Genomic DNA, 27,358 nt, shown 5'->3' with positions numbered 1-27,358 from the left:
AATAAGGAGGTTATCTTGGGTGGGCCTGACCTCATCCCAGGGTCTGGGTCCTTCCTGAAGAGGGTGATTCACAGCAGGAGAGGGTCTCCAGCTGGCTTTGGAGAAATAAACTGCCGTGTTGTGAAGGGCCATGTGGCTGGAACCTGAGGGTGGCTTCTAGAGGCTCTGAGCAAGAAAGCAGGACCCTCAAGCCTCGATCCACAGGAAAGGCATTCTGATAACAACCTGAGCGAGAATAGAAGACCCCAAATTCCAGATGAGACCACAGCCCAACTTACACCCTGATTTCAGCCTCTGAGACTCTGAGCAGAGAACCCAATTAAATCCCGCCCACACTTATAGGGACTTCCCTGGTGGTCCAGTGGTTAAGCATCTGCCTTGCAACGCAGGGGATGTGGGTTCAGTCCTTGGTAAGGGAACTAAGATCCCACATGCTGCAGAGCAGCTAAGCCCATGTTCCACAACTAGAGTCTCGAGGGGCTTCCCAAGTGGCATTAGTAGTAAAGAACCTACCTGCCAATGCAGGAGGCAAGGGTTCAATCCCAGGATCCAGAAGATCCCCTGGAGCAGGAAATGGCAACCTGCTGCAGTATTCTTACCTGGAGCATCCCGTGGACAGAGGTGCCTGGTGAGCTACAGTCCATGGGGCCACAAAGATTCGGATGTGGCTGAGCACGCACACACATTACATTACTCAGCACCACACCTCTGACCTATGGAAACTGTGAGATAATCAGTGAGTGTTGAGTGAGCCACTAAATTTGTGGTCATTTGTTACAGAGAAATAGAAAGCTAATGCTTGCAGGTTTGAGATGTTTGTTTCTGATATGTTGCAACTCCAAATAGTTATGCTGCTCTGCACGTTGCATGCTAGCTCATACCCACGTGAATTCCGCACGTGTTAAAATATTTTAAGGGTGTGTAGCTAAGAACGGGGCTTTCCTGGTGGCTCAGCAGTAAAGAATCTGCCTGCAATGCAGGAGACCTGAGTCGATCCCTGGGTCAGAAAGATTCCGCTGGAGGAGGGCATGGCAACCCAGTCTAGTACTCGTGCCTAGAGAATCCACATGGACAGCGGAGCCCGGCAGGCTGCAGTCCATGGGGTTGCACAGAATCGGACACACTGAAGTGACTAAGCAGCCGCAGCAGTAGCTAAGAACAGAATTTCTGGGTCTGAGAACAAAGGTATCATCCACTTTAATAGCGACAAACTTGCATTCCAGAGTACTTTCACCAATTTATCTGGCATCAGCAATATCTAAGAATGTTCTCAACTTCACGGTTCAGCAGCAGTTGGTCTTGCCAGGCTTTGTTTTGCTTTAAACGGTTCAGTCAGTTCAGTGGCTCAGTCATGTCTGACTCTTTGCGACCCCATGAACTGCATCACACCAGGCTTCCCTGTCCATCACCAACTCCCAGAGCATGCTTAAACTCATGTCCGTTGAGTTGGTGATGCCATCCAGCCATCTCATCCTCTGTCATCCCCTTCTCCTGCCCTCATTCTTTCCCAGCATCAGGGTCTTCTCCAGTGAGTCCGTTTTTTGCATCAGGTGGCCAAAGTATTGGAGCTTTAGCTTCAGCATCAGTCCTTCCAATGAATATTTAGGACATTTAAACATTTAGCTCTTCCTTTAATCTAAGTTGACTTGTGTGGCTGCTGTGAGATAGGGAACGATCTCATTTCTGTTCGTCTAACCCATCATCACAGAATGGTTTATTGATTGGTCTGTCCATTCGCCATGGTTTTGCAGTGCCAGCTATGTCATCATACAATTCCTCGCCCAGGTCAAGGTCACACACGCTCCCTTTTCACTTCTTTTTACCATTGAATTTTCTTCTGGTCAACTTCCAGTTGTTCTGCCCGTAGTCCGAGTCCCCGGTCGGGAAAGAAGACTCCTCGAAACAATGCAACCCGGAATAGGGGAATTTATTACTGACTCGAGCAGGGCCTCCCGCCTCACCAGGTGTGTGAGGACGAAAGGCCCCGAGCCCCAGTTCTCTCGGGTATTTATTAGGTCAAAATAAGCAGCAGGTAGTTGGCGCAATCGGATTGGTTACACAGTGGGTAGTTGGCATAAGCGGATTGGTTACACAGTTACAAGGTAATTTTTGTTGGGCCCACGTGGGGCTTTCAGCTTTCCCCTGATAGGTTCCCTTTTTTCTGGCTAGGCATATGTTGATTGGCTGGCTCCAGGTAGCCTAATAATTATGTTACCCTGGGAAACCAGGCCTACTCCTAATCTAGGCTGCCTGCCATGGCGTTAGCCGTGACAGCCTCACACAGTGAAGCCAAATAAACATTAGGCTCAGTAGTCTTCATCTTTCAGGAGTCTGTGGCTTTGCCCCCTGTGCCTGACACGATGTTAAAAACCAAAGCCTAGCAGAGCTTATAAATCCCATAGGGAAGGTGCCTTTTCTAGACTCCAGCTACCTGTTAGGTTTTGGTCCTGGGATTTCCATTGTATTCCTGGAGGCTTTTTTTCAAATAATTAATTAATTAGATTGTGCCAGGGGTTAGTTGCAGACAGCAAGATCTTTAGTTGCATTATGTGGAATCTAGTTCCCCAACCGGGGATCAAACCCAGTCCCCCTGCATTGAGAATGTGGAGTCTCAGCCACTGGACCACCAGCGAAGTCCCCCTGGGACTAAGCCTTTTATAGGATGTTTGTAGTGTGAATCTAGAATTCCCTGTGGTTTTTAAATCACTTTTTCACATGTGTGATCAGAGGCGGAATTTCAGTAATAAATTTTTGAGACCAAAAAAAAAAAAAAAAAAAGCCACTTTTTGGACTGTCTTTAGACAGACAGCTTTAACTTTTTTTCTACAAGCACGACCTGAGACCAGGCATCCTCAGGTCTGTCTTCCCCATCTGCAGGAGCCTCACGTGTCTGTGCATTTGTTTGCATTACAGATATTACCTCCATCTGATTCTTATATCCTCCTATTTATACATCTCTTTGCATTTGTTTGCATTACAGAGATTATGTCCACTTTGGTTCTTATATCCTCATATTTATACTCCTCTCATCTGCTGCATCAGCTTCCCTGGTGGCCCAGATGGTAAAGAATCTGCCCACAGTGCAGGAGACCTGGGTTCGATCCCTGGATCAGGAAGATCCCCTGGAGTAGGAAATAGCAACCCACTCCAGTATACTTTTCTGGAGAATTCCATGGACAGAGGAGCCTGGCAGGCTACAGTCCATGGGGTCGCAAAGGTCGGACACGACTGAGTGACTAATACCTTCAGTTTCACTTTCATCTGCTGCATACCAAAAGTTTCCCACAAATTTTGCAGGCATCCACCCATCCACAATGAAGACTAAAGAGATCGTGTGCCTCTTTTGTTGTGGTTTATAATTCAGACAGCATCCTCCGTGGGATGGAGCTATGCCTTGCCCACACATGCCCAAGGGTACTAACTTTCACTTACAGCAGAGTCGAGGTACGTGAAGGAACTCAACTCACCCCCACAGTAGACACACAGGAAAGAACTCAAGCCAGAAGGTGAAATATGCCCGAGCAGATGGAGTCGGCTGTAAAGTAATATCAGAGATATCCTGGAGTGTGTTTAAAAATCCTGGGAACCTTATTATGGGCTATGGGTTGTGCTTCCAAATATCATTTTGTTTTAATAAGAAAGGGAGAGATTGCTTCCAGGGAAGGAAGACTGCAAAGCTTTGTGAAGAGTTGTCGTCAGGAGTAAATATGATTCCTCTAGAGGATTTGGGTGATGGCGTTAGATGAAAATATCCCATGTAAGGAAAGCAGCATGAGTCAATCCAAGGCGTGGAGAATCACGGGGCGTGGAGGGACGGGTGGAAGGAGCTACAGGGTTGGACTGGAGACAGACCGCTGGGTGTCTTCCGAGGTCCAGATGGTGACACAGGGGAACCATGAAGATGTTTACTCTTTCTTTATTTTTCCTGGAGAATGGTGGAAGAGCTATTTTGAGGGAGTTTACACTGGAAGAAATGTTTCTCTGAGGAGGTTTTTCATTGAACAAAACTCACTTTTATTGACCAAAAACAAAAATTTACAATCACTTGAGGAATTTCTGGCATCCTCAGGACAGTAAGGAAGGTAAATTTTTTTTTTTTTTTAATCTGCGTCGTCATTATTGTGTCAAATCTTCTACCATCTCATAAAGTCAGTCCCATCTGAGGCTTTATGCCAAATTGTCATCCACGTCTGGACATGGCCCTGCAATAGAGACTAGCAATTTGGTTTAATTTGTAAAGTAATGCAATATATAGTTTAATGCAACCACGTCCCTCAAAAAAGCTGAAAAATTAGTTCTATTTCCATTCTGCTGTACCATCTGAGCTTCTTTGGCTTCTATTTGAATTTATTTTTTGGTAATTCATCAATGGCATAGTGATAAAATAATATCCTGTGTTCTTCCTCTTGGAGGACGACTTTAATAAAGGATGAATCACACAGAAATGGCCTTTTCCTCAGGCTGTGTGTTGGTATCACTGACTGCTGAGCTGCATTACAAGGAATTATTACATTCCTTGGATAAAGCATCCTCAATTTCTACCCTGATCCCAGAAGCATTCTCACTGGAGGAGAACTTTTTTTTTTTTTTTTTGCTCCTTATCGTATTTTGGTAGTTTTCTACCAATTGTCTTATTTGCAGTTTTCCCTTCTAATAGTTGCCATGTTCCATTAATATTATTTTAATAATCAGCCTACTCCCATTGCACCACCTTCAAAAATCAGTGAGGGTCATAAATGAGGACCATTCTGTGTCTTCTCCAGTTAAGATGATTCTGTGGGCATATGTTTTTACAAATGAAAAGCTAACTATATTTTAATACTTTGTGGAGTCTTGCCTACAAAATATACAATCTATAGTCAGACATTTCAACTATTCTCTCGTGGTAATGTACAATTCCCCATCAATGAGAAAAGAACACTAGTAAGCATTTTGGAGGACTGTTGAGAAGGTCTAAGGATATAATAGTATCAGACCAGTTAATATCATACTGACAGTGGAAAGGGGAATCAGTGAGCAGTAGCAGTTAGTGTCCTTAAGTGGCATGGAAATCCAACTTCTTAGCATGAAACACTGAATTCCTAGCATTAACCACATTTGTTGTTGTTCAGTCACTAAGTCGTGTCCAACTCTTTGCGACCCTGTGGATTGCCGCCCACCAGACTTCCCAGTCCTTCAGTATCTCCTGGAGCTCGCTCAAACTCATGTCCATTGAGTTGGTGATGCCGTCCAACCATCTCATCTTCTGTTGTCCCCTTCTCCTCCCAACATTAAAGGGTCCCTCGGCAAAAGATGGGGGCATTAGCTGGACACTAAGTATTCAGTTTTCTGTATTTTATTTTATTTTTATTTTATTTTTTTTAGTTTTCTGTATTTTAAACTGAAAGTCTGACAATCAGTTCCCATTCTGGTTTAGACTGTTCTTTTTAGTTAGTCCTTTGTAACTTTCAGCAAACATGCAAAAAGTAAAAAATTCTATTACAGAGAAGATTACTGCCAGAGTCTGAAATAGTAATAGCTTCCCATTCACTATTCTGCATCTGGGAGTAAACACAGGGCCATTTAGTGACTGGTGTGTAGACTCGTTCTTGCCGCTCTGCCCACCTCTTGGGTACAACTGCCTGCTTCTGCAAAGGACTCTGTCCAGCCTTCCCAACATCATCTCTGTGCATGGGTGCAAAGGTTAGCGTCCAGGAAACATGGTAAGGTAAAGTAAAAGGAAAAAAAGCCCTTTGTAGCATTATTCACCATCGTGACAATTTTAAGGCAAATTTAAAGTCAAATCGTAATAGAATGTCTAAGTAGACTTAGGAAATAATGGCATATTATAGTTAAAGGTCAGTTTTTACAGAATAATTAATGAGGTTAGTCATGCATGAGATAAATGATGACAACTAAAAATTAAGTAAAGAACCTAATACAACACTATATTTACAGCTGGATTCAGTTTTATTGCCAGTATATGTATATACCTAGGGGGGGAAAACTGGTAGAATTTTCAAGTTTGACAACAAATTTTAAAAAATATATACAACCTTTTATTTGATTTGAAAGTAACTTGTTTTATTCTTCATGCCTTTTGGTATTTTCACATTTTGTACAATGAATGGTTTCATGGTTTAAAACAATGGAAGCAGGTAGGTAGGTAGACATAAAAGCTTAATTTATAATTATGCATTAGTAAAAGAAAATCATCTCATTTTTCTAAATGACAAGAACATTAGCTGGTAAATTGTAACTGAAGAAAAATATGGATATAGATATAAGGGATATGCAAATTGTATAAGACTCAGTTATATAATAAGACAAATTTTAGTTATGACTTATAAAATCAGCTTTATTGAAGTCAAGCCATTACAATTAATTTTTTTACAATTAAATATTTATTGGTAAACAACTATCAACTTTATTTTCAAGGCATTAGAGTATTAAATAAGCACTATCAAAACAGAAGCAAAGGAATTTCTCTGGTTGTCCAGTGGTTAAGATTCTTCCAACATAGGGGGCGTAGGTTTGATCCCTGCTCAGGGAACTAAGATCCCACATACTACGTGGAATGGCCAAATAAAAAGAAAAGAAAAAAAAAGATAGAAGCAAGACTTTGAAATGTATGTTTGCAATAGAAAAGAGCAGACAATATAATTTGCAGTAAAGCTTTCTATTTGTGAACTTGGAGTGAAGACAAACAAGAAATCAAAGCCCATTCAAACAGAGCAAAAATTAGACAAACTCCATTTCTAAGATGTAGGATTTTTCAGTAGCAAAAATATAAGCACTTTCTGATTGATGCTGGTTTCTATTTGAAGCCAAATAGAAAACCCTTCTTATTAATCATAGGTATACAAATGGATAGTAGGAAAACACTGAGAAATTTCCTGTGTAAACTTGGTGGTATCATGGTTACAGAAGTTTTCTTAATAAACCTTCAGTTTTCATTGCACTCAAAGTAAAACATCAACTTTCATCTGCAATTTTATAACACATATTTCCCACTGAAATGCATCATTTACATTATGAAAATTTAACATGACTGACATTAGCAAAATCACTAATTAAGAAATAGGGCATAAATACTCCGAGAAACTTGACAGTGTGTTCTATGAAGGAAATTAATTCAGAAGTCTCCCATTTGCATAAATCTCCAGGTCTCATTTTCACAGCTGTTTGTTCTGTCAGCTAGATGGTTGCATTTCCAAATTATTTTAACATAATCTCTGGGAAATAAATACCTTTCAACTAAAAATATCATACTTTGCAAAAAAGATTGTTAGGGGGAAAATATAAGTTCATTCAGTTCATCTCAATCTTTTTTCTTTAAAATGAATGTTTCTAGTATAGAAACTTTAACATTTAAGTCTGAAATTATTGAAATATTTTTATTATTAAAAGACAGTTTGTAATTTTAGATCCTAACAAAATTGAAAAGGTTGTGTCCTTTTCATTTGGGAAAAATGGTAATGAGTGAAGCTTATTTTAGCAAAAAGAAAAAATACTGGAGATGTCTAATTTTCATTAACCAGCTGAGCATAATATAGAGTTTCAGGTACATAGTCATTACTGTACTTGATAAAGGAGTAATAATTTTAAATGTGATTTAGCCTAGCATATTGTTTGTTTTAGCAATTTATATAAGGAAAGGAGGTCAGCAATGACTAGATCTTAAAGATGTCTTGTTACCTGTAATGTCCAAAAACACAGAAGGAATTTGAAACCCACAGATTCCAGCCTAGAGACCCAGCAACACCGCTTGCTACCTGCAAGCCTGAGTCAATCATTTAAGGCCTGCATACTTCAGTTCCTCATCTGTAAAATGTACAGTGAGTAACACAAGATTATTGTTAAAATCACTCTAAATAATGAACAATGAACGACCTTGGGGGCTGCTAAGCACCATATAAATGCTAGTCATGGTTCAGTGTCTCTTATGTTTTTAAATCTTGCCCTGAAAAAAATGTGTACTTGCAGTTCAAATCCATGGTTTTGTCCACACGGTCAGTTACACTGTTATACATAGAAGTTCACCCAAGCATGGCCATTTGTAAGAGAAGTGATGATGAGGCATACCTACATCCACTTTCGTAACTAGAAAAAGATGCTCTCGTTTTGCAAATGAGTTTCTCCCATCTTTCCTTTCACTCTTGAAATTATATTTAAGTGTAGACTCTACTTAGAGTAATTTGCTGCTGGAATAAGCATAACATTTTGATTTCTGCTTTGCTTCTAATTACATTCAAGCTCATTTTGACATTTAAAGCCAATTACATTAGTCTAGATTCAACAAGACTTTTCCATAGTAGTCTAAAATTTGACCAATGAACAGGACCCCCCCTTTTATTCATTTAAATGGAATGCTTGGCAACAGGCATATTTTAGAAATAGTAAAAGCAAAATAAATAATGTGGGTTCATTTTGAAATAAAAGGAAAAGAAATGCTTGGTCTTTCTTACCAACATAAAAGAGAGTCGGAATTATTTGAAACCACCAGTTTCAACTTTATTTCCTTCTAAGTCACAAGCAATAAGGCATAACCATTTTTCAAAAAGAATTAACATTTTTAATGTTTTGCTTCTATTAACAGCAAGGGTAGTTGATCTCAAATTCCAAGAGAACTCTTGCATAGAGAGAGTGAGTGAAAGTTGTTAGGTTGTGTCTAGTTCTTTGCGCAGTTAGCCTACTAGGCTCCTCTGTCCATGGAATTCTCTAGGCAGGAATACTGGAGTGGGCAGCCATTGCCTTCTCCAGGGGATCTTCCTGACCCAGGGATTGAACTCGGGTCTCCTGCATCGTGGGGAAGATTCTTTACCATCTGAGCCACCAGGGAAGTCCATACGTAGACAGAGATAACTTCAAAAGCTTTATAACTTCAAAGTCACTGATAACTCTTCAGAAGTGTCCAAGCCCTACAACAAAACTCAACCAATATTCAATTTAAAATTCTAGTATATGTGATGGCTTAGAGCTCACCCAGCTCTTATTTTATTTAGCTCCCTACTTTGAGTCCACTTATCAACACTGATTTTTAATGTTTATTCAATAAATTCTCTTGTCCCCGACAGCACTAAAAGTCAACTTATAGTAAATATATTGTCAAAACATTTAGTGTAACCTTATTCTATAGTTTTTATAGTCAAGGTATAGTCTGAGTAAATAGACTAGAAAGCATACTGTATAAAATCAAAGTTTTCCAGTTGGCTGCCCGTATCAACTAAGACAGAGTAGAATTGTAGACATGGGCTTCCCAGATGGCCCTAGTGATAAAGAGTCCACCCGCCAATGCAGGAGATGGAAGAGACACCAGTTTGATTCCTGGATTGGGAAGACCCACTGGAGAAGGAAATAGCAACCCCACTCCAGCATTCTTGCCTGGAAAATTCCGCTGACAAGGAGTCTGATGGGCTACAGTTCATGGGGTTGCAAAGAGTTAGACCCTACTGAGTCTGACACACACAGGCACACACACACAGAGAATAGTAGACACTTAGAGGTAGAAGTTATCTTTGGAGTCACTTAGCTCCGAGATGAAATAAAATGATGCTATCGATATCACTGTCACACTTTCATGTATCTAAAGGAAATATCTTCTTAAAAATATAATCCAAACTCAGCCTCTGTGACCGCAGAGCTCAACACTTGGTACTTTGCCTGCCTACCCTGCAACTCACGGAGGGCCAAAGTCTTTATCCTCTGCCCATTCAGCCTCTACTTTATGTTTTATTTTTAAATATTTATTTATTTAATTGTGGCTGTGTCCAGTCTTAGTTGCAGCTTGTGGGATCTTTCCTTGCAGAGCACCCTCTCTGAGGTTGTGGTGCCAGGGCTTAGCTGCCCCACAGCAGGCGGGGACTTAGTTCCCCAACCAGGAATCGAACCTTCGTCCCCTACATTTTGCAAGATGGATTCTCAACCACTGCCACCAGGGAAAGTTCTTCAGCCTCCAGTTTAAACCACTCTCGTTTGACTGTCCCTTCTGGGGAGGGTGTCTCTTGAGAGAGAGGAGAGAGATGAGGTGGACAAGTTTAGCGCAGGTGAGAAGTTTTGCAGAGCCCAAGGCTGGGCAGTGTGGAGGCCTCTTTGGAGGTCAAGGTGGAAGGGAGCCTGTTTCCATATGGAGCTAGTGCAGAAGCTAGAGTGGTACAGACCTGGAGAGTTAGATTCACCTAGGAGTCAGCATGTTTCCTGAGAGGTTGGAAAAAGGGAGATGGAGTTTGCAGGACTGGGAAGAGTGTATTTGAATTGATAGACCATGAAGTTCCATCTAAATGAGACAAGGAGAAATTGAAATAAAGAAATGGCTATCGCCAATGGCTTTAGCATTAATGGCAACCCCGTCTAATATTCTTGCCTGGAGAATCCCATGGAGAGAGGAGCCTGGCAGGCTATGGTCCATGGGGTTACAAGAGTCGGACATGGCTTAGCAACTAAACCACCACCACCACTGTGATTTTACTCCAGATTTAAAATCCACAGAATTTGTGATTATGGATAACTTAGTTTAGTTGCAGTAAGTGGTGACTCTTAATTAAAGAGTTTTTATTTACCGTAGGTTTTTAAATATTGTACTGTACTGTAGCAGTCTATCAGTTGTATCTGACTCTTTGCAACCCATGAACTGGAGCCTGCCAAGCTCTTCTGTCCATGGATATTTCTGGCAAGAGTACTGGAGTGGGTAGCTATTTCTTCCTCCAGGGGATCTTCCTGACTCAGGGATCAAACCCACGCCTCTTATGTCTCTTGCATTGGCAAGTTGATTCTTTACCATTGAGCCGTTGGGCAACTTTTAAATACATGTAATGTCATTTTTCTTGGTTTTTCCCAACCCTTAACTCTCAGTAAGACCTTGATCTTGTCAGTCATGATTTTTCCAACCAGTGTACATTTTGGAAATTTAACTCCAATATTAGGTAGGTCCAACACTTACTATATATTGATGTCATTTTAAATATTGTTAAAACTTTGAATCATTGAGGAGTTTTAAATGAAAGAAACTATACAGCAAAATATTAAATCATGCAATCAGTGGGTTTTTTTCACTGTAAACACGATTTCTCATTTAATTAATTAAACAATTGCTGGTCATTCGGGGATTCCTCAGGTCCCCTTGGGTGTCGAGGTCCACCCTCCCCACCCCCCCATGTCCGGCAGATGCCCTAGTTGTGAGGAGACATCAAGTCCAAATCCGCCCACTCCTCTGTCTTGGTCAGTAGGTTTTTCAGAAGATACAACTCCTCTGCATTTTATTTCAGTGGGAAAAAAGAAACAAGGAGACTGAGTAGGTGAATAATTAAGGCAATTAAAACCGAAGGAGGTGTCACTTTTACACTCCGTGAATACTGTCACGGCAGATCTTCTATTTTACGGCTGACTGGTAGTAAGACGCAGCAGGGACACCCTCCATAAAAAGGTTGAGCTACTGTATAAGTTGTCAAACCGATTTCATTTTGAAGGCTCATCTTCTGCAGAGAAAGAGTTCTGGAAACCCACTAAAAATAGATAAGATACATACAAATTATATTCTAAAATGAAAATTGAATGTCAATAACCCGAGTTGTATTCCTCACATTTAAAATTTTTAATATCAAGATTTTTTAAAGTAAATACATATTTTGCATATATTTTAATATGCAGTAAAACTATATTAAGTATAAGGTAATTTTTATGTCCAGCAAAAATCTGTATATGAATGTTCATAGCAACATAGTAGCCAAAAAGTGAAAACAACCGAAATATCCACCAACTGATAAGTAGATAAAATGTGGTCTGTCCATTGAATGAAACATCATTTGACAATAAAAGGTAATGAACTGCTGATACAGAACCCTGACCTCTTATATGATTCCATTTGTAGAAAATGTTCACAATAGGCAGATCCATGGGGACAGAAAGGGTACTGTTGGTTGCTGAAGGCTGTGGAAGGGAGGGATGGGAAGTGACTGCTATGGGTACATAGTTTTGGGGGAATGATGAAAAGGGTCTTGCCTTAGTTGTGAGAAAATGAAACCCCTTAATTGTCTACTTCAAAAGGTGAATTTTACAGTATTTAAACTATGTCTCAACAAAGCTGTTACTTTAAAAAGTCTGAAGAAAGAGTATTATCACCTTCCCTAGTCCCTCAAACCAGTCAGTCCTAAAGGAAATCAACCCTGAATATTTACTGGAAAGACAGATGCTGAAGCTGAAGCTCCAGTCCTTTGGTCACCTGATGGCACGAGCTGCCTCATTGGAAAAGACTCTTATGCTCAGCAAGATTGAAGGCAGGAGGAGAAGGGGACAACAAAGGATGAGATGGTTGGATGGCACCACTGATTCAATGGACTTGAGTTTGAGCAAGGTCCGGGAGATGGTGCAGGACGGGGAAGCCTGGCGTGCTGCAGTCCATGCGGTCGCAGAGAGTCGGACAGGACTCAGGGACTGAACAACAACAGCTGACCTTGCCGTGACCCCTTAGTTGCTGCGCCCAACTGCAGAGCCAATCCCCATTCATTCATGTGCCTCCAGATCCTACTGCTAACAGTGTGATTTTTCCCTGTAACTTCCACTTGAAATTCATTAGAGATGTTTTTGATTGATTTTGCTCTTCCCTGACCGGCAGGGTTGTTTGTTCCAGATCACGCCCTATGCAGCTGGCCCATTCTCAGGTTAACTGCTCATCTCTGATTCAATTAGCTGCAGTCAGACACCTGCACCATGAAGAGGGCCTGACCTGCATGGGGATGGTTAATATGTGATTATGTCATTAGACACAGAAAAGAAAAGGCACTTGTAAACAAAGTGCTTACCCCTGTTTACATCTGTAAGATTGGACATGAGGGGTAAAATAGCAAAAATCACAGATCTTCTGTCCCGAAAACCTGCAGAAATGAATAAAACAATTCATTACCAGCCTGGAAAAAAATGATTCCAGCAATCACCCCACAAAGAAAAAGCCACAATTTCATACCATTAGCTTTGAATAGCAGCTACTAGGAAAGAGGGAGGGAGAAAGAGAAAGAATCAGAGAGAAAGTGCACTCTAGGTTCATGCCCAAAGCCTGTTTTCCAGAAGTTGAAAAGAAATTAAATTGGAAAAGCAAATCCTAAAATATGTGCTCATCTCCCTCAATTTGAGGAGCCTCAGGCTGTGGGGATGTGCAGAGCCCTGGAAAAGACATCAAGGATCTCCCACAAGCGTAGAAGTGATTGATTCACCCGATTTTACCAAAGGCAAGATAAAATGCTGGAGTTTTTTATTTTTCATTTTTCCCAGTTGGGAAGAAGGCTTGTGAGTAAAAGCAACACAGTCATAATTTCTAAAAACTAGGGCTCTTCCATAGTAAACAAAAGTTCAGCAGAGTGAAAGGGTGAAGAGAAAAGAAGAAAATTGAAACCAGGAGGGAGCAGGAGATGGGGAGAAAGGGGTGGAGGAGAGCAGCTGTCCTCTCCTGGTACCCAGAGGACTAGGATCTACAGAATCAACATGTCTTTGTCCTCCCCTGGAGCCAGTGGGGTGCAAGTGTTGGAAGGAAGCCGACAAACTGTGGCAGCAATAAAAATTTCCAGGATTTACCCACAGTGGGGAAATGTCTGAGTCCTAATATTTCAAGCTTAGCTGTCCATGGCCTCAGCCAATACTTCTCTCCCTGCAAACCACTCTCCTCGTACTGAGACCGCAAAACATAGAAGAAAACGTAGTTGACAAATTGAAACAGGGTTCTAGTGATGGACATGGGAATCCCAAGTGACGCAACAGTAAAGAACCCGCCTCCCAATGTAAGAGACACGGATGTGAGTCCAGTCCCTGGGTTGGGAAGATTCTAGGATTCTTGCCTGGGAAATCTCATGGCCAGAGAAGCCTGGCAGGCTACAGTCCATGGGGTTGCAAGAGTCAGACACAACTGAGAGGCTAAACCACCACCAATGATGGGCATGAGCTTCTGGGATCCCTTTCTGACACTGTATTGGAGGGATTAAACGATCTAGATAAGGAAGTTTAAAATGAAGGCTTTCCTTTTGCAACAACATGGATGGACCTGGAGATTATCATTACTAATCAAAGTGAGTCAGAAAGAGGAAGACAAATACCACATGATATCACTTACAGGTGGAATCTAAAATACGGCACAGATGACCGTATCTATGAAACAAAAGCCAACTCGCAAATAGAAAATAGACTTGTGGTTGCCAAGCAGGGGGCAGAGGGGAGGCCGAGGGAAAGACTGGGAGCTTGAGATTAACAGATGTGAACTATTACATTTAGAATGGATAAAAAACAAGGTCCTACTGTATAGCACAGGGAACTATATTCAATATCCTGTGATAAACCATAATGGGAGAGAATCTATATATATGTATATAATATATATATTTATAACTGAATCACTTTGTTCTACAGCAAAACTTAAACACAACATTGTAAATCAACTATACTTCCATAAAATAAAATGAAAAAAGAAGGCTTTGACAGTTGTGGAGCAGGTCTAGAACGTAAATGGTCCAAATTAAAACAGCAGTAAGAGGACTCCAAGGAAAATGTCTGAGAGAAAGAATAAAAAGGTTTCTGGGTAATCTAAGCCTCCAGTAAGAACCTCTGTAAGAGAAGAGAAGTGGAATTTATTCCAGACAGTTGGTAGAAATCTGTGAGAATCTGGAAGTAATTTGAAGTAGAAGGAAGAAAGTCTATATTTCTTTCCCCCAAGGAACTTGGGAAAAACAATCAGAAACTCTCAACTAAAACAAAACTAAACTAAAAATTGTATAAGAACACCGTGATTCCAATAAAGTGAATTAAACTGGGACAGATTCTGAAACCTTAGTGAAAAGTAAGGGGCCTCCACCTAATGCTTGAACATCTACCTTCTACTACCAAACATGTCATAATATTTGGAACCCTGGGGAAGGAAGTATTACCCTAGGACGTTACCCGGATAACATTATTACTTAGCAATATTTTCATAGGCAACTCATTGACTATCCATCTACTGATTATCAGTGGACCAACAAGCATGGAAGGCCCAATGATGACTAAACAGCAAAATGTAAATATGGTTGAACAGAGTATAGTAATAATAATTCACAGCATCTCATAGTACATACTTGGAGTTTTCTGAGCTGTGCAGAAACGAGACTTTTTCCTTCTGGAACTCTGAAAAGAGTAGAGGGTAACCCGATGTTCTTGCTCACATTGTTTATCTCACAGCAACAGATTATAAACCCATAACTCCATGTTCCCAAACCTTCACTGAATGCACGATGGCTGAGTGTTCATGAAAGCTCATGCTGCAGATAAAAACAAATTAAGTAGGTTTCTGCCCAGAGAAAGTGAAAGGTACACCTGAATTTCTGGCCTCTAGGTACCAAGGATAAATCCCTTGGACTTAATCACAAGTTTCTCTGTCACCTTTAGGGAAAGAAATCCATGTCCAGGAAAATTCCTTTTGTCTTGGTAGATGTTTTGACTTTTCCCCCCTTTCATTGTTGAGCTGTTTGGATGTCCACACACTTTGACACTGGTGACGTCTCTGTTGAAGAAGATACAACAATCTGGTATTTTTTTTTTTTTCTGTGTGTGAGATCTTAGTTCCCCAACCAGGGATTGAACCTGTGCCCCCTGCAGTAGAAGCATGGCATCTTAACCACTGGACTTCCAGGGAATCTGATATTTTTATGTGAGTCATCTTCAGAACTTGTTTTCCTTGCCTTCAGATGTAATAAATACTCAGTAGAAAAAAAATACAGGGAAAAAATAACTGCCCTCAGTGATAGGTCTGGCACGCTTATGACATTAAACCTTGTGTTGAAAAATTCTCTGAAGCATTTTTAAGATGAATTAAAGCTAATACTCTCTTTGGCACCCCCGGCAAGGAAAGTTTTAAACCGTCCTTGTTGATGCCGTGCTCAAGTACCAGTAACAACATACTTCTTGCTTTCATAAACAGAACACTTTGTAGGGTGATGAAATTATAGAAAAATTAAATCAAGAAGAAGTTAAATGTTTCACACATGGACTAAGCCTCAGAGGAAAAACGTGCCTCCTAGTTTGAGATTCATTTCGTTGTTCCTTTCTTCATACAGACCCACTATGTGCTGCGCATTGAACATTGCACTTGTAAAAAAGCTTATTATCCCTAGTAAAGAAAACTGCCAAAAGAACTTACTGTGTGATCAGGTCTGGGAAGTAGTAGATTCAAGACTTCACTGAAGGCGGGAAGCAGCACTTGGAAAAAGTACTTGCCTTGAAATCATGATGCCTGGTGCTACTTCTATTACTGCTACAAATTAATAGAGTGACTTTGGGCTAATTATCCAACTTAAACCTCTTTTTCTTTATCTTCAAAAAGAATGAATCAGGTTAGATTATCTTTAGAGTCCATTTTGCCTCTAAAATACTATCAGTGTAACAGAACTCTTATAGGGTTTTGTCCATCTTTCTATTATCCTGGACTTTATTTCTTGAAATCCCAATACTTGAGAATTTGATTTATGTCTTGCATTGTCTTGAAGTCTATAGCAATTTCTTTGAGTCACTCAATGCCAATTGTCAAATTTCCCTGACAGTATCATAAGTTCTCATTAAGTTCTCATTTATTGACCACTAATGTGTACAGAGTATGTAAACCAGAGGTGGATATAAGCATATATTTATAAGAAAAAGATGTATAGGAATGACATTAACCAAAGATCTTTGCCAAGAAAGAATGGGTCTTTGAACTTGGTTGGCTTTTGTTGAGTGCTCTTTTTAATTTAATTCAATTTTATTTTATTTTTTACTTTACTTTTGATCTTGGGGTTTCTTCCATGGTCTTGACTCTGCTTTGGAAAAAAAAGTGTTTTAAATTATGAAAAAATATGATCATTTTTATGAAGTTGCTTAGTATTGTCATATCATTTTAGAAATATTTCTTGTTCAGAGTCTTGTGTTTTTAACATAACTGAAATGATTTGATAGATGAATTCTATAAAAGTAAAATTAAGGTTATTATTCTTATTTGCCTTTAGACAATCGAATGTAATTTGCTAGAAAAATAAGTTGTGCTTGACAGCAAAAAATAAAATAAATTACAGTAATCCCTTGAAAACATTAAATAACTTGCAAAAGATAAAAGCAATAGAGACAATAAGCAAAGTTTCCTGATTTTTTTCTAATTTGCTCAGCAGTATTTACCACCAACAAGGCTAATTTTAATTCATGGTAATTATTTTAGTTTTCCACATTGAATTGGTAGGTATCAGACTTTTAAGATCTTTGTTCTTAGTTCTTTCTTATCTGTTGAATGAAGGCTCTTCTTTCCCTCCTGAATTAGTAGTACTGAGATCAAAGTCCTAATTTTAAGTTGCATGCAAGCTCAAGGCTGGTGTTTTGATCTCTCCATTCTTTCCCTCTGTAGGCATTCATGTCCATGTTCCAGATTCTCACCCAGGAAGGATGGGTTGACGTCATGGACCAAACCCTAAATGCCGTGGGACACATGTGGGCACCTGTGGTTGCCATCTATTTTATTCTCTATCACCTCTTCGCCACTCTGGTGAGTTCCACACTTCTTTTCAATTGTCTGACAATTCATGATGGGATGGACATCAACAGGTTTTTGGTCTGTTGTCAACTTCAGAACCAGAGAACTGAGGTAGAGTCGTCCCATTGGATGAGAGTCTCTTCCATTCTAACTGTCTATGAAACCAAGAACTACTTGAGGAATTAGATTGCAGATTTAAGTCAGAAGTTGTCTCCATCAAAATCAAGTGGCTTGCATGAGGGAAAATGAGACAAAACAAATGGAAGTCCCAAGTCCGTGTACTGACTTAACCATCTCTATGAACATCCACACCCTCGGTGATCTAAGAATCAAACCGGAACTGCATTATTATTTTTTCTTTATCATGTAGAGACACTCTCGTTGGTTTTGTTGCAGCCTCTTCACAGCTGTAATTAAACTTAAAACAGAAGCTGGAGACCTCAGGGTGCAGTGAGTTAATTAGAAACCAGCTCAGAGTTACTGTGCTTTGTGTGAGTAAAAGAAACACATGGGGAAAAATAAAACACATGGCTGTGAATATTGTAAATGGTGTGATAAAAACCAAATACCAAAATTCAGGAAAAATTTTCCTCTGTCACACAAGCAGATTTTTCTCTTCCATGTATGTCTTTTAAAAAGAAAAGAAAAAAAATTATGAAATGTGGCCTGCATCCTAAAAGGATATAATCCTTAGGTCTTTCTAATGCCAGATCTACATTAAATGTATTGTATACATTTTGTGTATATTTGTGGCATTTGTATATATTTAAGAATCAAATTTAAGCTCTCATATTGTGCTAAAAGTTCCAAGGGAAAGATGCAGAATGTTACCCTTCATTAGGAACATATGAAATAAAAACAGCTGCTACTCTTCATTGAGTGGCAAAATGCCTTATAATAATTTTACTCCTCATATTTGGGACAGTCAGGTTATGTAATAGTCCCACTTTACAGATGATGAAACTGAGGAGTTAATTTGCCCAGTGTCACAAAGAGTATAAACACTAGAGCCAGACCATGATCTGGCAACTATTTATTGCTGCTTCCCTAGATTATGAAACTTGGCATTGTCACTGAACACGTCTGCAGGAAATCAGACCTCTCCCCATGAGCCACTAAAATAAAATGCATGCGATCCCTAAGGCTCCTTCCAATTCTAAAATCTATGAATCAAGTAAGTGCTGGACAAACTACATATATTAAACTAGACATCACATTTGCGATATGCAAAGGCCTTCCAGTCAAAGACTGGAGACTTTCCTGGTGGTCCAGTGGTAGAGATTTCGCCTTCCAGTACAGAGGGTTCGGGTTTAATCCCTGGTCAGGGAGCTAAGATCCTGCATGCCTCACAGCCAAAATACCAGAAACATGAAGCAGAAACAGTATTGTAACAAATTCAATAAAGACTTTAAAAATAGTCCATACCCCAAAAAAATATTTAAAACAAACAAAAACACAGACATGTCCATCAAAAGGTGTATGAGGATGCACTGTGATGTGGAGAAAGGTCCTGGGCTCAAAGAGCAGAATCACATAGAAATAATATTGGCATTTTTGACATGGGATGACTTTAAAAATACTCTCACACGTGCTCACAAAGAACATTGAGCGGTAGGAGTGGATGTCAGGCTTCTGGAGACAAACCTGGCTGCACCTGTGCTGGCAGACCCTTGGCCCTGAGGTCTTTGCATCCTCCTTCTCAGGACCTGTGTCATTCATTTATTCATTCATTCACTTACAGACTCAGTTAGTTTTGTTAAGCAGTTACTGTGTGTTTCAGCGGGTTTCCCAGGTGGCGCTAGTGGTAAAGAACCCTCCTACCAATGCAGGAGACATAAGGCAGGCTAGTTGGATCCCTGGGAAGATCCCCTGGAGGAGGAAATGGCAACCCACTCCACTATTATTACCTGGAGAATCCCATGGACAGAGGAGCCTGGCGAGCTACCGCCCATGGGGTCGCAAAGAGTTGGACATGATTGAAGCAACTTAGCATGCATGCATGTTTTTAAGTTCCTTTAAAATTATGGAATACCTCGGAGACTTTTGATCATTGCATAAATTCAGGATAGATGGTTGAAATCACCTATGTATGGGAATAATCTGTATAATTGTTATTCTGTTAAAACAATATAATATGCTGTCAGCCCTGCACAGATTTGATTCTTAAGTCAGAGATTAACACAGTAATATATAAGCAGGAAGAAAAATGATCTAGTCTAGTAAATTAGTTGGCAAAGTAATTTTTTTCAAGAGGATTTCTACAGGAATCACTAATATAGTGAAATAAAATATTAAATCTGATAACGGATTTCTTGGACAGCCTGAATTTTCCTTATTGTGCCAAAAATGTGACTTTGATTGTGGAACCCTGAACCACTTCCAGGGACTCCTGAGATTCACTGAAGCCTTTAGGAATCCACAGAACATAGCTTGAAAACCCATATCTAATTCTACACCTTCATTCTACTGATTTAAGTGTCTGCCCAAAACACTCACTGTAATTTTTCAAAAATTTTAAAACTGAAAATTGAAAGTATTTTGTTCTTTTGTTCATAATCTTTTCGAATCTCTAAAGCAGTTGAGAATTTAAAAGTCTGCCAGGTGGCATAGTGGTAAAGAATCTGCCAGCAGGTGCAGGAGACGCAGGTTCCATCCCTGGGTCAGGAAGATCCCCTGGAGGAGGGCATGGAAACTGGAGCCAGTACTGTTGCCTGGAGAATCCCGTGACAGAGGAGCCTGGTGGACTACAGTCTGCAGGGTCACAAAGAGCCGGACATGACTGAGCGCAAACACACACACACACATCAGTGAGGACAGTCTGTTAAATACGGTGGAGTTCAAGACTGCAGGCTTGAAGTCCAAAAACCTAGATTCAGTATCTGTCTCTGCCAGTCTCTAGATGTATGACTGTGGAAGAATCAGACAGCTTCCCTGATCTGTTTGTTGTGTTATATCTGAAAGTGAGGGCTAATAAGACCCCGGCACATCTAGCTTCCAAGGCTGCCAAGTACATGTGAGGTGAGCTTGTATTTTTCAGGGTGCTTTAGCCATGGTCTAAGAGGACGATCATTAACGATCACCAACCCTGAGTTTCTTCAAGTTTAAATAAGATGGTATGTACATTTCAAGCTATATCTTAATAAATGCTAAAATACTACTTCAGATGTTTTTAATTTATAAAACTAAAGTATTATTGATCACTTTAAAGCATCATTTATGCCCAAGTTTGTCTCCTTTTTTGGTTTTCCCCACACCCTTTCTCCTGGACAGTGACTTTGATGAATTTGATATGAGCCCATCTTCCAGTTCTTAAATCGTAGTTTACGAAATTTAGCATATTATCAGCTTTGTTGTTGTGTTTGTTCAGTCACTAGTTCATGTCCAGTTCTTTTCAACCCCATGGACTGCAGTACGCCAGACTCCTCTGTTCTCCACTATCTCTTGGAGTTTGCTCAAATTCATGTCCATTGAGTCGATAATGCTATCTAATCATCTCATCCTCTGCTACCCCATTCTCCTTTTATCTTCAATCTATCAACTTTATAAAGGCTCACATTTGGTATAATATTAATAAACAAAGTAAAATTAAAGGACACACCTAGATTGCAAGATACATCCCAATTTCAGATTGTTAAAATGTGAAAATAAATGTGAAAATGCATCTTAAAATCAATGGACTGCAGTCGTTTTCCACACTTATACATACCCATTAAAATATATAATGTTTTAAACCATCTACAGACATTTTTATACCCTTGGTTTTTAAGATCAATATGATATTTTCAGTTTGAGGAGCGCTGCTCCAGCGCATGGCTGGCCCTGTCTGGAAGGGATCCGCACACTCCTCTCACTGCTATAACTCCACCCCATGCTGAGGCCAAATTATGTTTGATCATGTGTTTCCCTCCTTACAAGGGCTTCCCTGATGGCTCAGATAGTAAAGAATCCATCTACAATGCAGGAGTCCTGGGTTTGATCCCTGGGTCAGGAAGATCCCCTGGAGAAGGGAATGGCAACCCACTCCAGGCCTCTTGCCTGGAGAATCCCATGGACAGAGGAGCCTGGCGGGCTACAGTCCATAGGGTCACAAAGCGTTGGACTGAGCGACTAACACTTTCACTTTTCCCTCCTTACAAATGATTAGGAGTAGCAATTTTCAAAATAAAAAGGATCAGTACATATATTCTCAGTTAAGTTTTTAACCAAACATTGTTTTTGCGATCTTTTCATCTTAAGACACGTAGAGTTAATTCAGGCATTAATACATAGTCACATAGTAGTGGTCTGTTGGCTGAACATGCCATGTTTGCTTCTCAGTCCCCTTCCTGGAGACGCGGCTTAGGTGGCTTTCCAATATTTTGCTCTTACACGTTGCAGCGAATACATTTGTCCTTTGTGTCCAGTTGTGCAAGAATTTCTTTAAGGTGTTTGGTTTAGTCGCTAAGTCGTGTTCAACTCTTGGAATCCCATGGACTGGAGCTCACCAAGTTCCTCTGTCCATGGGATTTCCCAGACAAGATCACTGGAGTGGCTGCCATTTCCTTCTCCAGGGGAACTTCCCCATTGTAGGCATTGAACCTGAATCTTCTGCCTTGCAGGCAGATTCTTAACTGCTGAGTCTCAAAGGAAGCCCTTTAGGGTATATACCAGAAGGTAGAAATCCGGGATCCTGGTTGCTGCCCAAATGACTCCATGAAAGTGAAAGTGAAAGTCGCTCAGTCGTGTCCAACTCTTTGGGATCCCGTGGACTATACAGTCCATAGAATTCTCCAGGCCAGAATACTGGAGTGGGTAGCCTTTCCCTTCTCCAGGAGATCTTCCCAACCCAGGATCGAAACCAGGTCTCCCGCATTGCAGGCAGATTCTTTACCAGCTGAGCTATCAGGGGAGCCTCTAAATGGCTCCATAGCACACTCTAAAACTAAATTTTCAAAATTGCATGTGTTAATTTTATACTACCCAAAAAGTCTAGAGACTGAAGTCATTTCTCCAGGTCACTGGAGATTCCCTTAAGCATTATCGACAATTGCTTTATTCTCCTATACGTCCTCAGACTGACAGTTATTTTCATGAGGTCTATCAAGTCAGCCCAGTTTGATTCAGCACAGTTTTCCTGAATCTCAGCCACTCTGTATAAGTACTAGCCTACATCCTGGCCTTCGTTGGGAAGGCTTAATCTGTGTTCTCTGAGCCTACAATTGGTAGAGAAGTTGCACTAGTAAACACAAACCAACCATAGATAAAAGCTATGATAAGAGACTCTCAGCCATGCTGTATTTTTGATACACATGATAAACATTTGCTTCCTGATCATGCCAGATCAACCTGATCTGAAATTTTTTAAATATTGGCAGTAAAACAGCTAGAGATTGGTTTTGGACCAACACATAAATATGTGCATGGAGATGATAGCCTGCGTTATATGTGCGTTGCTACCCTTCCAAACTGAACATTTGTAAGTTAAAATCTCGATTTCATAAGCCTGTCTTTAGGCTTGAATTTAGCTTAAAAAGAACATTTTTGCGAAGTTGTATGAGTTTTTTGTTTTTGTAAAATACTACAAAGCATTTTAACCCAAATTGCAAAAAAGAAAAAAAAAATCTACATACATATACATAGTCTGACTTAATTTTTATCCACGCTGGCCCTTGGAGCCACACAGCCTGATTTAGTCTTCTCAGGGACAAACAGGCATGTGCCAAGCAGAGGAAAATAAAGGTTTGGCTGCAGTTTCTGGAATAGAAAACAGCAGGCTCTTCCATCGCCCCCTGGGGGCACCAATTTGTCAGCCCACAATGAAAATCAGGCTTAAGTGTACAGGAGACGCATATTTATAACCATTATCTACTGTTCTGTAAAATGTCTCTCTCATCCACCAGGTATGTATTCTGAATTTCTTCTGTCCGTGACTGATTGCAATTTGCCCAATGCTTATAAAATCCATCTTCCCCCCACAACTTTTGTCAATGATTTGGGGATAAGAATGATAAAAGACTTAAGCAATTGAAAGACTCCTTATTTTTCAGTGTTTTTCCCTTTATTATTGTTTCAAAGGAAAGCCCTGTGATGTGAATACTGAGAGAAAATGTAATTAAGCGCTCATTGTGGATAGTCTCTTTGTTACCTTTGAAGTGCTTACATTAACACAGCAATCTCTTGATTTTGCTTCTGTAGCGGCAGCTTTCAGAGAATAGTCATGTTTTGCTGACAAAAATGGGCCTTCCAAAGTGTAAATTAAATAACTTGATTTTATAGAATTCATTTAAAAGTGCATCTGTGTTGAACATTTCTCATTTTACATTGCTCTGATTACGTTTGACTTTTCATTGACCTATATGAACAATGAAATAGTTTCCAACTATAGCTTGCAAGGCAGCTTAGGATAGAGTGATTATGGTAAAAAGGTAATGAGGAAAAGAAATGGTAAAAAAAAAAAAAAAAGAAAAGAAAAAAAAGAAAGAAAGAAAAAGAAAAGGGAAAAGAAAACTGCAAGGTGATGGGGTATTGCCCAGATTCCTGCTGTGTTTCTACTGTATCCTTGAAAATAATGTAAAAATAAATTACTAATGAGGTTCACCGTGGAGAAAGAAATAAGATTAAAGGTGACAGTTCAGCTAAAGGGTTGTCTTTAGGCTATATAAAAAGGCAAAGAAAATCATAAGGAAACTTTAGAAAAGAACTGGAAATGGAAAAGGAAAGACGAGGTGAGTGCAGAACTATACGCAGTTGGAGAGAATTCAAAATAGGACACGAAGCGACAGAGATGGAAATTCTCAATCAAGAAAAGCCATTCTAAGACGGTGAAGCCACTCTCTTGAGCACACACAGTGTAACTTGGAGCAGCCTCCGTCATGCTAACCTAGCTTCTCCCTGCGATAGAGAGAACGAGGATGCAGGGTGGTCATGCCCCAGCAAAACCGGGGGACATAGGATGCTGAAGAGCACAATGCTTCACTGGCTGAATTTTACTAAATGCATTGTGGGTAAATGGAAGAAAACCAAGTTAATGCTCTGTGGTTCAAAGTATCACACCTAAACCTAGCAATGTCTCAGCTCAGGTGCAGCTGGCTTTTTTAGTAGTGAGAGGAGTTATAGAAGAGAGGTCCTAAGGAATCACAGGTTTCCCTGCTTGCTCAGTTGGTAAAGAATCCGCCTGCAGTGCAGGAGACCCCAGTTCGATTCCTGGGTCGGGAAGATCCCCTGGAGAAGGGATAGGCTGCCCAGTCCAGTATTGTGAGGCTTCCCTGGTGGCTCAGCTGGTGAAGAATCCACCTACAATGCGGGAGAGCTGGGTTCTATCCCTGGGTTGGGAAGATCCCCTGGAGAAGGGAACGAGCTACCCACTCCAGTATTCTGGCCTGGAGAATTCCATGGACTGTATAGTCCATGGGGTCGCAAATAGTCAGACACGACTGAGCGACTTTCACTTTCAAGGAATCACAGCAGCGGAACACCTGCTGCCGCGTGGGGACGGGACCCATTGCTTTGGAAGCCCGCTGAGCTGGAGGTCGGTGTCCCACCTAGAGGTGGCTACATCGTTCATAAAAATCCTAGGAAGGAGACTCGTCAGGGTTGCCAGGATCTGACTTGTGTCGTCTCCCACACTGAATGCATGGTCAATGCTAAAAATACCTTAGGCATAGGTGTTATAATCTGAGAAAATCTGAGAAAAAAGTAAAGAATTAGATACCTGGACAAATAGTTATTCTGTACTTTTTCATTCAGATCAGTGATTCATAATGTATCAGTATGGATCATAAAATAAGGAAGTGGATGTATTACTAATACAGTCATTATATATTACATGGCAGGACAAATACATGTGTTGCTTATTAATATAATGCAATATTACAGACATGTTACAAGGAGTGAGTAGCCAGTGCATGAAAATATAGATGTGAATTTGAATTTCTTGTTTTAAAGCACTGCACATACCGAATACCTCTGTGTTCAGAGTATGTGTGCGCTTTATTTAACAAAGCTCAAGAGGAAATCAAGGGATATATCATGAGCCTTTATTCCGCCCTGAAATTGCATCTTGAAGAAAAAATAGTGATTTAGATTTCCATGCCCCATTGTAAATTTATATATTGTATAAATTATAAAAAGTACATAACGCACACAACAGGTTGCGTAGTTTAGAACCGGCAAAGCAAAAAGGGAAAAGGGTTTCACTGCAAATGATGGTGCTCTTGTAATTCAGTGTGACAAATCCCTCTAAAAATTCTTTATTGTATCAGTAGCACTGAATATAAACCTGTGAATCTCATTTAATGGTTGTGTGCTAAGTCGCTTTAGTCGTGTCTGAGTCTTTGCGACCCCATGGACTGTAGCCCGCCGGGTTCCTGTGTCCCTGGGATGCTCCAAGCAAGAAGACTGGAGTGGGTCGCCCTGCCCTTCTCCAGGGGATCTGCCTGTCCCGGGATCTAACGTGCATCTCTTGTCTCTTCTGTCTCCTGCATTGGAAGGGGGGTTCTATACCTCTGAGCCACCCAGGACGTCCCATTTAATGGTTATGGAAAGCCTTTCCTCAGCACGCAGGTGGCACTGGTACTAGACAGACATTGGCTAAAAATGAGATTCAGACGTCAGTGTAGCGCACTCAGATGATTAACGAGCCTTACCTCAGCTTTCTATGAAAACAGAACAGACCACCACAAAAAGCAGTGCTGAGAGGGTTGAGGAAAGGTTCTCGCTTTCAGAATTCGGCTCCGTCCCCCACTCCGATTAACCCTGGGGGAAGAGAAATGGTCGACCCCTGAGTCAGCCTGCATCCTCAGTCCACGCCTGCACAGCCCTGGGTTTGCAGGAAAAAGATGTCTCCCTGACAATGTAAACTAAATACCATGAGAACCAAGCTGCCGCCTCCCTTCGCTTCTGTTTCTTTGTCACAGTGGTTATTGCCACCTTCTTAGAGTCTGAGAAAAGAACTACAAAGCAATTCTCACCTCCTCATGCTCAGCTGCAGACGGAGCCTCTCTTGCGTCTTCTATTTCCACTCCAGAGAGACAGTCCAAGCCAGACCCCCAGGGCCCAGTTGTTACCTTAGCACCACGCCCTCCCGTCAGGAGACGGCGACAAGGATCTGTAAGTGTCTGTGTCCAAGCAGAGCTTCAGGGGGAAACTTGAGCTCCACACACATTTTTAAATATGGTTTCTGTTTTGCCATCACGTCGCCATGTTAACTAAGCAGGAAAGCCTGACCATTCAAAGATGTTAAATGAACGATGTTGCTGTTCAGTCACTCAGTTGTGGCCAACTCCTTGCGACCCCGTGGACTGTAGCCTGCCAGGCTCCTCTGTCCTCTACTCTCTCCCAGAGTTCACTCAAATTCATGTCCACGGAGGTGGACGTTTATTTATCAGTTTAATGTTTAAAGGTTTAGTTCATGGCAGTTTAAAGCACACTTTAAATGCTCTCATTTATTGTTCTTAAATTTGTTACCAAAACCTCCCAAGAGGTTTCTGCCTGCAAAGCCCCTTCAGCATGTTTTCCAGCAAAGCCAAAGCATCTCCTTTTTGAGTCTTGCCTTCTCTCTTCCATGAAAACCAAACTCTTACCTCCACGAAGATGATAAAGTATGGCTAGAATCCCCCGGCTTTCTCTCTGTGCCTCTGCCCTCGGGGTAGCCTTATTTTCTCTTTCCTCTGAAAAAGAGGTATCATCTCTACCATTTTTTTAAAATAAAGTAACAAAACGTTACATGTTGAATAATGTTTGTCAAACTGCATTTAACACTGTCTAGTTACTCTTCAGTGATCCAGTTTAAAATAACTGCATTGCATGCATTTTTAAAAAAGAAAGAGAGATAGAACTTCTGAAAGGGAAATTTTAACAGAGGAGAGAAGAATGTCACCGCCTCCTGATTATTAC

General features: G+C 40.6%; 1 protein-coding gene across 1 annotated transcript in view; it reads left to right on the top strand.

Annotated features, from left to right (window-relative positions):
- NALCN (sodium leak channel, non-selective) overlaps window positions 1-27,358 on the top strand; it is a 285,453-nt gene that overhangs the window by 139,702 nt on the left and 118,393 nt on the right. The window contains exon 14 of the mRNA XM_065901958.1: window positions 17,360-17,497. Within this exon, the coding sequence (XP_065758030.1) occupies window positions 17,360-17,497 (138 nt within the window). The remainder of the gene's footprint in view (window positions 1-17,359; window positions 17,498-27,358) is intronic.

The sequence above is a fragment of the Muntiacus reevesi genome, chromosome 11 (assembly GCF_963930625.1).
Source record: "Muntiacus reevesi chromosome 11, mMunRee1.1, whole genome shotgun sequence".
In the NCBI taxonomy this organism is placed as follows: Eukaryota; Metazoa; Chordata; class Mammalia; order Artiodactyla; family Cervidae; genus Muntiacus; species Muntiacus reevesi.
Note: the sequence above shows the minus strand (reverse complement) of the source record. Positions and strands in the feature narration are given on the sequence as shown.